This window comes from Pelecanus crispus, chromosome 2 (assembly GCF_030463565.1).
Source record: "Pelecanus crispus isolate bPelCri1 chromosome 2, bPelCri1.pri, whole genome shotgun sequence".
Lineage (NCBI taxonomy): Eukaryota > Metazoa > Chordata > Aves > Pelecaniformes > Pelecanidae > Pelecanus > Pelecanus crispus.
The window spans coordinates 49,093,219-49,107,621 of NC_134644.1; the positions used below are offsets into that span (position 1 = coordinate 49,093,219).

General features: G+C 39.3%; 1 protein-coding gene across 1 annotated transcript in view; it reads right to left on the reverse strand.

Annotated features, from left to right (window-relative positions):
• The window catches only part of CPNE4 (copine 4), a 194,375-nt gene that overhangs the window by 83,339 nt on the left and 96,633 nt on the right, over window positions 1-14,403 (reverse strand). Inside the window, exons 5-6 of the mRNA XM_075728118.1 lie at window positions 13,488-13,571; window positions 12,476-12,565 (exon numbers count right to left, since the gene is read on the reverse strand). Coding sequence (XP_075584233.1) covers window positions 12,476-12,565; window positions 13,488-13,571 — 174 coding nt within the window. The remainder of the gene's footprint in view (window positions 1-12,475; window positions 12,566-13,487; window positions 13,572-14,403) is intronic.

The following is a 14,403-nucleotide window of genomic DNA, read 5'->3' on the forward strand; positions in this document are numbered from 1 at the left end:
CAGGGCCTTTTCAGATGAAAATCAACACTTAAATTTCACCTTGAAAGCTACAAGCAATCACCTTAAGAAGATATTAAAAATACATGGTACCAGTATCTTTCTGGTAGATGCTAGTGAACACTTAGAGAAAGACTATAGAAGACAAGGAAAGGTACATTCATCTTTACTTCACCATATTCTCCCAGTTACTGGTAGTCAACAACTTTACACTCTCCTAAAGCTGGAGAGAGCATCTGATATATGCTGTTAATAGCCAGACAATGCAATAATCATTCATTAATTTGTCTAGTCCCATTTTTAGCATATTTACAGTTTTTGGCCTCCCAACATCCTTTGACAACATATCCCATCATTGAACTGTGTTGTATGGAAACAGAACCTCCTTTTGGTTTAAGCATTGTGCCTGGTCATGGTGATTTTCAAATTTGTGTACCCTGAGGACAAATAATCAAACCATTCCCTTGTCATTTCCCCAAAGTCATACATGACTTCAGAGCCACCTCTACAAAATTATCTTTCTTTCCAGTCTGAATTTAGCCTCTTCACAGAAGGAATCCTTCCTATGATCATTTTTGTCGACTTTCTTTGTATCTTACTGCCAATCATTAGCATTAAGATCCTTTTGTGACATTTTGAAGTCAAAATAATCCCATTATTTGGTCACCTACAAATTTTGTTACCCTACGTTTCCCCTTCTCCAGGTCATTTATGACTATCTTAAACAATATCTGGTCCCAGCAGAGGTTACCAGAAACCTTTCTGATAACTTCCTCCCTTTCTTCCCATCCTTTGTTTCTTTTCTTTTCTTCCAGGAAAAGCTGTCAACAGAAACTGTTACTTAATACACATTTAACTGCATTCTGCACAACTGTATGAATGGACCCCAGCATTCATCCTCTTTGGGCACCCAATACAATGGTCTACTATCTTGGCTCCTGCAATTACATAGGAGGTCTGATGTGATTCAAGGTCCTATATATACTTAATTTACATTAAAACTGTAAATGATACTACTCCAGATCGCTGAGATGCTGTTCTGTAAAACGCTGTGTTAATAATTCAAGAGATGGGTATGAATGACAGAATTTGTCTTGCTGTTGTCATTGTTTAAGAGGTATCACACAGTCTTTGTCTGTCCAATACTCCTTTGCTACTACTGAATACTTGTTAAGTATTGGCAAGAGTGTGGAAAAGTGTGTAAGACTAAACAGATCTGCTGGCATCCCATGAGAGGATTTCCTAGTATAGAAAAGGAACTGCTATCAGTAAATCCAGGAATTTCTCAGAAAGAAAATAAATGAGGAGATTCAATAGAAACTCTAGGCTAGTAATGTGATAGTCAACAATGTAACAGGTGATTAGATCTGAACAAACCTTAGGCAGTTGATATCTAAAGAGTTGTCTAAGAGATCAACTGCTGATGCTGTTGCTGTTCATATGTTGTAACTTCAGACCAAGACAAGTTAGAGTGTAGGGGGCAGGCCAGGCATAGGCTTTTTTATGTGATCGCTTCTGAAAGCAGACTAGAAGACTCAACAGTCTGTGATACTGGTAATATTGAGAAATAATTTCTAATATTACTCATCTTCTCTTTCACTTAAGGATGTATGGACAATCCCTGCACTTTTCAGAAGGGGAATTAATATGTTTGTGATAGGAAACGCTATCCCTCTGTTAATATCAGGCAAAGCAGACACAACAGCCATCATGCTCAGGACACAAATCAGCTCCACGGTCACAGAGAAGTCTTACCCCCAAAACAGCTTGCACATCCTTTGAGGTGTTCAGTGGCAGCAATGAACCAGATACACTAAGCTAGCAGCCACTTTGAAGAATTCTTTAGAGCAAGATTTCTATGAATAGTATGGTGGAAATAGCCACACAAAAGGGGAAAAAGGACTGCGGCACTGCAGCTGGCTGGAGTCAGTGAGAAGCCCTGAAGAGCATAACAGCTGGGGCTGCTCTACTGGCAACTCAGAGCAGAGGGGTACAAGGGAACACCTTCCTCCCAGGCTTCCTGAAAATACACTGGCAGCATTGCTCTTGGTGAGCAGACCATTAAAATAACTCCACTGTGCCTAGTGAACAAGCAAGTCTTGATTTCTCATTGACTGAGAGGGACTGGGATGAAGGTGTTGCAAACAGATTTTACCCTAACACTGAATCCCACCCAAAGCTCAGAGCTACTGGTGGCCAACCCTATGGTAAGACTTCCCTGGCATGTTTTAGCGGCTGTAACACACAAACAGAACAACAACTATCCACAGACTGAAGTCTCTGATCCCAAGAGCCTTGATTTCTTCTAGTATTACTGCAAGGAGGACTGTGATCAGCTAAATGCTTTTTCTGGGTGAGTCCTGCAGAGCATAGCTATCAAGCATTTTCAAAATCATTTGGAGATCCAACATGATAAACATGGTTAATTTAGATTTGGTAAGGAAGGTAAAACATTTTTATTACAAAACACAGCTCCATTCATTATGTAAGGTGCATATACATTATACACATGTATGTACACATTACAAAATGTGTATGTCATCTAGCTGCAAGTAAACATGTTTTTTGCAAATGGAAAATGCAGATCTAAATTATTTTAACAGAATGTGTGGTAAGTGAAATCACTGTGTATGGGAGGGCTAAATACATACTTACAGTGTGAGATAAAGTTCATACTTTTCAAGTGACTCCTATGTACTGAGATATCTTCTAAAATATTAAAGTTTAAACACACGTAATGGCTATTTTTGCCCTAATGCTGCCTATAGTATCACAAGAATTAATTTATAATTAGGTTCCTGAAGATACTTACTGTATTTTTTTTAAACAAATATAATTTTTTTGCCTGAAATGTGACTCTGCTATGTTCCCTGAGAATACTACCATTTAAAATACACATATTTTATTATCTGCAATGTGTAACCATTTTTGCGTGGCAGCATGTTAGCGTATAGCTATAAAGATACGATTCATGAGTAGAATTTTAAGGTAAGCTTTCTGTTTAAGTAGCAAAAATATATCATTCACAGCAAAGAATACATTTATTACAAGATTTAACAACAAGAGAAGAATTTCCATGAGTGTGTAATTTTCAGCTTACACTGTAAAAAAAGGTATCTGAAAAGAAACCAAGGGTCTTTATAAGTTGATTATATGTCAGCCAATATGAGGCTTTGCTACCTTATGAGAGCCTGAAATGAGATTGTCTGGAAATTGCTTTCACTATTCTTTCCAGTCTCAACTGAAAGAAATGAAAAAAGAATATGAAAAACTGGTTACACTTTCATTTTCAATATCATGAGATACTGTAAGTCACAGAGCAAAATGTCCTGTAGACACAAAGGTATGAGACTGACGGATTTTCTTTAAGATATGCAACACTTTAAAATTCTCTCACTACTGCATTCAGCTGCTTTACAAGGCTACAGCTAAGCCTTAATCTTGATCTATTTTAGTGAAAGCAGAGCTTCATTTTATTCTTTTAATTCAAAATGGTAGCACTGGTTTCTAAACTCCTACAGTAAGCAGCTCTGCAGCTGCTACTGGGTCTGTAGGGTGTTCAGTGCATTATCAACACAGTGATCTGAAAATCAGGAAGAGTGTAGAGGTCATTTAATTCATCAGCATCCCCTATGCCCCACCCACCAGTGTGGAACCGATCCTCATTACCAGGGCTTTGCTTTGTCTCATTTTAAATGTTCCCAGGGATGAGACTTAGTAGTTTATCAGCTATTGCCCTGTGAAGGAACCAGACTCCTCTGATTTGGATTACAGTCAGCAGCACTTATAGGAGTCTCTGTTTCATTTCAGGGGATTAAAACTCACTTTCAAAGACAGCTCAACAGAGGCGAGAGAGAGCCCTTCAAAACATTTCTCATACTGATGACTTGCATAGCAAAAGCTGTGGAAGGCTGTATTTGTCTTGGGATAGAACCATGGAGGCAGTCAGCAATTGAAAGAAAGCTCACAATAAATGCAATGTACAAATTATTTGGAGGCAATCCTCTCTATTTGCAAAAGAGAAACAGAGAAAACACTCCTTGGATCCCCTAATCCAGACAAACAAATTCACGCACAGCATTTTTGCTTGTTTATTGTCTTCTCTTTGCCCTTGTTTCACACAGTGAATGCTCCTTGCAATGTCAGGGGGAAGTTTCTTCGTTTCTGCCCCAGGGATCATGAAACTGTGGGCTCTGGTAAGGAATGGGAAGTAAAAATCTCCTTTTATAGGGTGAAGTCTGAAATTCGGTCTGTCAGTCACCCAATGGATGGGATGAAGTCTCTTGCTACCCTACCCATTTTATTCACATCCTCAGCCTTCTGCCACCATTTTTACAGCAGCCCAAGCCCTTGGAGATGCAAGTATCAGCTCTTTTCTTTTTAACCACAGTATATCAGATGATCTCCCTCTTGTGCAATCCACTTGCACCCCTAATTGTTGTGACAACACTTGTCATTTAGATAGCTCTTTCATCTTCAAAGCACTTCACAAACATCAATTAACACAAATCTAGATTAATTCATCTGACAATTACTTTGCTATATACCCAGCAGTTACAATAATGGAGAACAAACTAGTGCCTATTAAAGTCATCAGAGTGAGTTCCCTTGACTCTAACAAAAATGGGATCAAGCTCATTTCTTGAGTCTATTTCTCTCTCCTAAATCTTCACTGCAATCTGGTATTTTCTCCCCCGGCATCTTCAACTGCTTTATCAAGAATACAGCCAAGGAAAGGGGAGAGAAAAAAAGGAATCTGTGAACTGAGATCACACACACCAGGAGTTAATCAGTTTTGTTTTAAGGATGATCTTAAATCTTGCACCCCACATGCACAGAGTTTATGAAGATTGATCAGATCAGTCCTTGACATGTTCAGATAAATCAGAGTTCCAAACACACTGCTGCAATTAATGAATTCAGGAGGCACTCATATTATAAACCAATTGCTAAATTATAGATTAACCCAAACTGACAAAACAGGGTGAGTAGTTGCAGGAAATTCCCCACAATCACTGTAGACCTTGTGCAGTAGGCCACTTGAGTTTTTAATAATCAGTGTAGTGCCTGCAACCACAGGCACATAGGGAGAACAAGGGGAATATGAGAGAGAAAGCAAGAGAAACATTTAAGAATTGTAGTATTCTAATGAACCACTTACTGGAAAAGTAGGTCCAATGGCATTTATACAAGGAGGTCTTCAAAACTGGCTTTTACAGTGTGTCATTTACTTTAATTTTATAATAATCCCCAAAATAATGTATCATCCTCTCAAAAGACTGCTTTAAAACTCCTACTCTGGTTAAGCAGTACATACTTATACAAATATTTCTATTCGCTTATTAAATATACACCACATCCCAATATTTAAGCCTAATTTGTTTGTGTTTCTTTTGATCACCAAGAAGGAACTTTTATTATCTAAAATTATCAGCTGCACAGTCAGTTTTACAAGAACTTCTCTGGAAATTCACAACATGATAACATTCTTAAAATGACTAATAAATAAATACTATTCAGATTCTAAAGAAAGATCTGCACCCTCCAAGAGTAAGGCAATTATTCTAAAGAGTCCAGGAAAATGCCCTGACCTAATGAAAAAGAAATGACTTATTGAAAAAGTAATTTGAAGGCATCCTTTGATTCATATTAAAGACAGGTAAAGGTTGAGTCCCCCTTCCTTGTTGTTGAAGACTTTCCACAAGAAGGACTCCATATGCAAATACTTCTTCAGCAACATCAGGGTATGCAAGCAAGGAATGATTGGCTCCATTGGCATTAATTTTGTGAGTAAATTGAGGCGGAAAATGTAGAACTGCATAGTTAATCAGGTATGACTGAAATCACCCGATCAAGTAAATAAACAGCAAGTCTAGCCTACGTTGTAATTCATTCTTGGTGCCAGTCTCTTTCTACGTGGAATTAAAAGCCCAAAGAAAACAGCAACAACAAATGAGTCTTCTCTTATGGAACAGTGTGAAATCCTTCAGTTCATGATTGTCTAATCATCATGTGACACTGCTTGAATTGCCCTTTGTGCCACATGCTTTTTTAAATCCTGCACAAATTATTGCTGTTGACCATAAACTGTATCTTTCCACATTAGTGCTTCAAACACTCTATGACAGCTAAACTGTGAAAGAATAAAGCACTAATGGATTTCTCTGCATGTATTACTTACTGCTTGTCTCTTAAGCTTTACTTGGCCTTCTTCACAGGTTCTGCTCAGTTACTCTCACCACTGCCTTTCAGAGATACTGACGGCTTATTGAAGGATTACAGTTTATAATATACCTGTAGAAGCAGAGCTGTAGTCAAGTATTAAAGGTCGCTGAAAGCTTATTGATTTAGACAACACTACAGTAATAACTCAGGGGATATCAAAATAACTACTGCTATTTGCTTTTCCTTAACTCAGAATGGAGCAGCCAATACTTACAGACCTTTAAGAAACCTTTTTCCCCTAATGATCCATCATTTTGTATGAAAGATTCAACACTTCGAAGAAATCTGAAGGAAACGTGGTTACAACTATATGAGGAAGACCCAACCTTCCACCCCCCCAAATGCCATAACAGACCCTGGGGAAGCGATTATTAAATTTTTTGATTTAATTTTTTAATTAACAGAATTAAAGTGATTGCCTATTTTCATCCAGCTTAACACCAAAATCTTACCTGTAGGCTGTGGAGCTTCTTCTATTAATATTGTAAGCAAGGATCACACTATATAACAGTATCAACAAGGCAGAAGAGGAACTGCACAGATTATTAATTTAAGCAAAGTGCAGATCTCTCAAGAAGACCTTGTTAACAATGATCTACCACAAAAATGTAGAAAATTAATGGCCTATGAAAATTCACATTGAAAAGTCCAATGTATTGGTATTTATAGAGGTCTTTCTTAGCAGAGAAATTAATTGAAAATCACATGACCTTTAAACTCCTGAACGCATCTCACTAGCACTAGAACATTGTAGATATAATGGGGCCTACAAGCATACGCAGGTAGACCCCTGAGCAGAAAACCAAACATATAGTTCATGCTTTAAGACACAGCTACTCCAACAGATCAGATGGACAGAGCCAAGGAAGGCAATTGGACATAAGAGAGAATGTGGAAGAATGGCAGAACCTGGTTTTAACCTAATTTGAAGTGCAAAGGAAGAGGCAACCTTCTCATGGTTACCTGAAGATAAGCAACAGTAATGTCTCAGGGCTTCATGCTGCAAAGAGCCATTCGTACACACATTCAGGCCTTATGACCTGATGTATGAAATAGCCCACAGCTGTGGGTCCCACTCATAACTATACATGCATAAATGTCATCATGATCAGGATCATCATCTGTAATCTGGATTAGGCAGGGACGAAACTATAAATGAACTGACAACAATGATATAGTTGCAACATAGAGATTTTTGAAAGGTAGAGAAATATCTAATGGACATTCTTCTTTTGCAAACTTCCCCTACGTGGCTGGAAGATGAAAAGGCCTTTGTATACAGATATGACACAGGCTGCCCCCTCTCCTTGCATCTTATTAATTCACCTGCAGCAACATTTTTCTTCCAGGTTTTCTTGCCTCTTTTCCTACTTTTCCTTATGAACAGAATTTCTTTCAGTGAGGTTCTCTGTACAACCTCAGCAGAAGATATTCTTACTCTATGCCATGTGCACTGTTTGGCCTGCACCTTTACAGCACCTTGTTAGGTGTTTATTTCAAAAGTACTACAATATCTGATACCAAAACAAAAAGAGATTAATTTTTAGTGTACATTACTAGGACTCCTCTAGAAAAAGAGGAACCCTGATACTATTAGAATTGATGGACAGTAGATGATCCCTACTAGAAGATACTCACGATGCAAGCCTGTATTTCAGATAAACCTTTGACAGCAACATACCTCACATGCTGAAACCAAACTTGGATGCCAAAGTTCCACAATTTACAGGACCTTCAGCACAGCAGATGAGGATAAAAACTGCTCTCAGAAGGATTATATCCCTCACTCTGATTTGTCAGTAATTACCGTTGTGAACTGAATCTCTTAAACATATTAGAAAAGCAACGCACTACTTTTGGATCAAAGAGCTATTTTGTTCACTTCAACGCATACACAAATTGTCTGTACCATTAGCATTAAAAGAAGTTATGACTGGCACTGAAGTGTGACCAGACTTCTCAGATGGTTTCAATGTCTGGGAAGAAAAGCTCAGTAGGTTCATAAATCTAATATATCTTTTTCATAATAAAACCTAGAGCAGCAATAATTGCAATAAAGTTTTACAAGGCGTCCTGAGAGGAATAAAAAAATAACTGCTTTCTGCACCACAGCTAAATAAAGCAAAATTAGATCTTTTTTTAAAAGCCCATAAGGAATTCAAATTAACAGACTTCGTAAAAGATGCTAGCAAAAGACTTTTGAGGGAGACCCTAATTATTCGTTGCTTTGATTTTAGTGACCTTGCTTATCTTATCTTTCTAAACAGACATTTTAAACAAGAAAGTTTCAAATGCCCAGACAGTGTAAAGGCTGCTTTGGGTGCAAGACTTAAAAAGAGCAAACTTCTGTAAGTTAAACTGAGTTGTTCTAGTGTATTTTTGCCATGTTAATCCTCATTCCTCATAACACTAGACCACTAAGCTCAGTACCCATGTGATTTCAGTGGCAGAGATGAAAGGCCAAGACTTCAGAGCTCCAAACAGCCTACAGAGAGGCAAGCCAAAGGTAGTGACAGTTGCAACGTGTCTGCTGTTGTTAAGAAGTCCCCCTCCATTTGCAGAACTTCCACAAGCTGACATTTCCCTCCAAGCATTTCTGGTGCCTCTTAAAGCCTTAACTTAGATTATGCCTTCCAGAGTATGTAAAAAAGAAACAGCAGGTACAGGTACTACCCAGCGTTATGCAATTACTGTTCACAGTGATCAAGCAATCCTCGCAAGAAACTGATGCTCAGCAAGGCAGCTGGAATACACTAAATCTCCCCACATTAAATATGGCACAGGGAATTCTTCTAACACGTGGCAGTAACATATTGCTATATACTTTATGAAGTGAAACAAAGTAACTGAAGTCAAATGTTCCAAAATACAGTAGGGTGAAGACTGGAATGCTTCATCCATGTAAATCAAAGTATAAACATTCATACAGTGCTAAACCCGTCACAGACACTTCACCTTTCTAATTCTTATAATTTCCACTCTTCTGTCCTTGCTGCCATCAAATTCCTAAGTTATAGTCCGTATGGAAAGCAAACAGAATAGTCATCTGACAAGTACTATATGCTATCCGTCAAACACAAGTGATTTTGGGGGCTGCTTTATCATAGCAGCCTTCTCTTATACCCACCAAAAGGTGTAAAGGGCCTGAATTTTAAACAAGCTTCAAGACTTTTTCTGATTTTACAGCCACAATTAATTTTAAAATATTTCTGCACTCATGCATGATCTGGTGCAAATCTTACTACTTTCAGCTTTTCTGCAAATGTCTGAACTGCAGCCTCAGGCAAATACTCAGGTATCTAAATCAGGGCCTGCAAGCACTTGCATACACAAAGAAAAACACATATTCTCAAAAAAAAAAAAAAATCCCACAGAATCAAGACTATCTTGAAAATTTTCAATAGGTTCATAAGATCCATCTTGCCCTGGTTCTCTTTTTCACCCATTCCTTCACTGAACTTCCCCTCATCTTCTCTACAGGCAGTCCTAAAGGACTATTCTTGTTCCTCTTCACTTCTCCCTCTTCAGCCTCTCTTTTGGCAGTATCATCTGCAAATTCAACTACTATCTCTCTGCTCATAGCTCAAAGACCCCCTTTATTCCCAGACCCATCTTCTGCTGCCCAAGGTGAAATCTCAGCCTTTCTCATACCTTCTCACCCCAATTTCAAAGAGATTAAGGCGTGTTTCTCCCTCCAGAACCACATTACCCTTATGGACTTGCCACTTGCTCTGACATTCTAGGCATCACATTTTGTTTGCATCACTTCCTAGGTTTTCTCATCTAAGTCATTTAAAGGCCACATACCCACAATGTTGTGAAGGCAATGCTATGCTAATTCTTTTGAATTGGAGTGGCAGAAATCTGATCCATCTCTTGTCTCAAACCTATATAGTCCCACTACTATGGGTTGTTACCCATTTCAATTTAAGCTACCTCAAGAAGAAGATCCTATAAGGGCAGGCACAACTGATTGCTCTAGGTGACTGTCAGATATAAGCTGGACTAGGTGATCTGGGACCCTGTGCCAAGGAAGAGGCAGGGTGCAACCTTCTGCCTCTGGTTGTGTGAGGTGTACTCTCAGAGAGGCTGCATAGAACATAATCTGTCACATTACATCTCTTCTTCAGCCTCTCAGCATCTCATATTTTGAGTATGCCATGTTCTCTAGCATTGCCCCCTTCAGTTTTGCTCCCTTTCACCTTCATAGAATGCTGCAGCAGCTACAGTACTCCCACCTGCTTTAACCATGTCACCTCTGTCTACATGTCCCACCAGTTGCTTGCCCTTCTCTAGTGCATCAAAGAACTGCTCACCCTCCCTTTCCAAGCCTTTCATAGCTCACTCCATGCAAAAGCAAAAGCTCAGCTCGCAGCTCTGCCTGAGCTGTGATGTGAGCTCATTGTCCAAACAAGCACCTTCTGTGCTTTTTCCAGCGCTTCCCTTTTGTCATGAAGTAGCAGCCCAGGCATCAGAGGCACCAACTGAGGTCCCAGCCATGGCAGTACTCCTTGTCCTTTGAGTCAGCCATGTTACCACCTCTGGAGGATAGCTGCTCTTTTTTTTTTTTTTCTTTTCCTCTCCTTGAGATCTATATTCCTTAGACAACACAGAGTAATTTGCTTGTCTTCTGTGTTTCAGGCAACTAACTTACAGATATTTAACCTACCCACGAAATTTATAAAATTGCAGCCTCCCAAGACAACAAAGTCATTATCCTGACACTTCACATTACTGTCATCCTACACAGGCTACAATAAATAACCCCTCTACATTTCTTCATTTGCATTAGAAATCCTCTTTAGCCAATACTGTTCATTTTGCTTGCAGTTTAAAATGGAGGCTGTTCTTTCCCTACACCTCATTCTCTATTTCATCTGCTACAACTCTGTTTCAATCCCATCGGACAAGCCAAACACAACTGGTTTGACCATTTACCAGTTAAGGGGTAGATGGAAAGATCTTTCACAACTGCTTCCCTGTACCACCTGAGGTGCTGAGCTTCCTTCCGATATCTCAGATGCACCTGTCACAAACACATTGGTCTGGCCTCCTAAGTATCCTGTGCTCCATCTACTTCATCCTTCACTTTTCCTTGCTACATCTCTCATTGTTTTCTTAAACTTCCTCACTCTTTTGGTACTTCTTTTGCCCTTGGACTCATCTTGTTTGCCGAACAGTGCCGCAAGGGAACAAACAATATATAAAGATAACCATTCATACCTGTGTCTTCCTCATGCATCCCCAATACCATACAAACATATACAGATAAACACTGTTCCATAACAACAGTGCTGATTTTGTGAAGTTATAAATCACAATCAGCATGACCAGTATAAATCCAAGCATTCATAAGACTCCTTTTTACTTTTTCCACCCATTTGTGGCATGCATTGTAACATGTAGATACCACGCATTTTATTTTTTCTATCTGTACAGCACATCCTACAGTATATAATGAGTGACAAATGACAATACTGCTTCTGCAGGGTTGTGCAGCTATAACGATGAAAGAAGAAATGTTTGCAGGGACAAGGAAAAGTTTTTATTAAACAATTTGGTATGGTAAGGAAAAAAAAAAATATACTTTTGAGTCGAATGTCCTTTCATCAGGTCCAAGAGGCTGAATAGGCACTGTGGACAGTGCTCTTTGTTTAACATTTTTTAATTTAGTATTAAACTTAAATCTGATTAGAAGACATGAACAATTGGATTCAGCCTTGATGTAACCCAAATCATGATTTTTAGTACGCAAAGCTACAAGTTCCCAACTATAAGTATTTCTGCTGACTAGTAACACTGTCATTACTACGGCACATGTCTTTTTGTGGCCACCCCATTCTTCATATATAATAACAGATCTCATAAGTCAGTGTTTCTTTTACAGAGGGTCTCCAGACATAAAAGCAAGGACATAGTAGTTAAAATGGTGACAGGGCTGCTACTTCCCTTGAGTATAGTTCTACCAGTTAAATAAATGATGCTAGGTTCAAATTATCCAACTGATAGGCAAAAACAGCCCCATCATTTTTTGAGGTTACTATAAGAAGTATAAAGCATAATCTACTGATTACAGTGGATTACTACTTCTCTGCATCCTTAACTTGATTGTGGTAATCATAAAGCCGCTGTGTGATCATCTTTTTCATCAAAGAAGAGGGCAGCGCAGAGTAGCAATCTTCAATTGAAAAGGGGAGACAAAGTTTTGTTTTTTATGAGTAAAACTATTCAAAAAGTAGGAATGACTTCTGACCTTTAGCCTGCGGTCCTGGTCTCCACTGCACAGAGAATTTACAGACACTTTAAAGGTCTTCCAGGCTGGATTTAAGTTATTCATCACAACCTGTGAGTGAAAAGAAAGGAAGGGAACCCGTAACATTTGCACATCTCCAAACAGAATGCGAATGAGAGCCACAATTTTCAATACAGTACATTCACCAGAAAGAGAAGAAAGCAGAGCACAGCTGGAGGTTTGCAGAACAACATGCATAGGATAGTGCCCTTGAGCAATCTGCAGTTTGCAACATTCCTTTTCTGGAAAGCCCGAAAAAGGAGCACAGGTGGGAAATGGACCCATACACAGATCATGCTACAGAGATTGCACCAGCACTGCCATGCCTCAGTGGGGTGTAACTCACAAAGTAAAGGTTGTGGAATACATCCCTGAACTAGAAGCCATGGAAGAGATGCAGGACTGGGCACTGGGGATGGACAGCATCAATTTACAGACAGATGGTCTTCCTTGCCAGGAAGACTTTATGGGATCCATAACAGACAGGCTCATAACCCCAAACACCTGCCACAGCTCCACCCTGTACACCTAAATGCTGCTTTTTAAGACAGTGCCAACCATTACCATGGAAGAAGTAATGACACTGGGACATAGGAAAGAAATGTAAAGCACCCAGATTACAAATCTCTTTAGGACCAGCAACCTGGGAGGAGGTGGAGACATAGTATTAATGGGAAAATATGATACTGTCTATAGCATGGTGTGGGCTAAATATAATATGTATAACTCCTGACCTTCAAAATGAATATCTGACAGTTTAACTAAATTTGGATCTTTGGCTTCAGTACCATCTTCCCTTACTCTCATGTACATAAGTCAAGACCTGATACCCATTAGTCAATAATGACACAAGAGATTAAAGTGTTTTTAAATGTGGATGCTTGCAATACCCTTTGTGACATGGGAAGCATAAACTATTCCTCCTGACAGCCCACCCATGTCCCTGGAAAGTATATCCAACCCTGTTCCTTACCTCAGTCCTGTGAACAAGTTGTTGGGTTGCATCATCATTCATCCGGAAAATCTCCAGAAAAGGATCAGATTTGCTGAAGAAATCCTAAAATAAAATATAGGACAGTTACTTCTGAGGCTTCTTTTTCTTTAAGCTTTTCAGACACAGTGCACTGGTGCTTCCCTGACTACTAATGAAAAAGGAGAGCCAGCATGGTTTTAGTGAGACCTCTTGATGTCTCTCAGCGATGTTTCATTCTTGTCCTTGCTCCACAAGGATTTCCACGGCACTGCTGTTGTTCTCAGTTTGACTATTCAATCATGGCAGGCACAACTGTAAAATGTCATTTTACAGCCCTTTCCCTTCTTACACCCAATCCAGATTCCTGAGCTTTAGCTCCTTCATCCACCTAGATTGTTTCATTTTGTCTCCATACCTGTTCAGTCTTTTGACATCAGTTTTATCATGCAAAGCCCTTTGAAGCGTATTCTACAGTGGGGTTGAATTTCATGCTAATCGCCCACCCTCTCAAAACAGAAGTTAATCGGCCAAGACATTGTGCTGCTACCAGCTAACACAAGTACTGGCAAGATGGATTAGAGAAGGTTAGAGAAGCAGGTCCTCTTCAGAATGTGATAACATGGCCCATACAAAATGACAAACAGAGCAGGGGAACGCAGAAATTACTTGGTATCTCTAAGTACAAGCAAATCTGTGACAGACATTGAGGTTCACATACTCACTGCACCACAGAACACCTTCCCCTAGTCTTGCATCCAGCTAACAACCCTGAGCATCCTTACACAAACCTAAATTAAGTTGCTTTCTATAGCATTGCTGCAGTCTGGCCACAGCCTCTTTTGTTTCAGCAACATCGCATTTCTTCTGGACATGCTGGCTGTGGGGTGGAAGAGTAACTGGGTGTTTGCCCTCCACA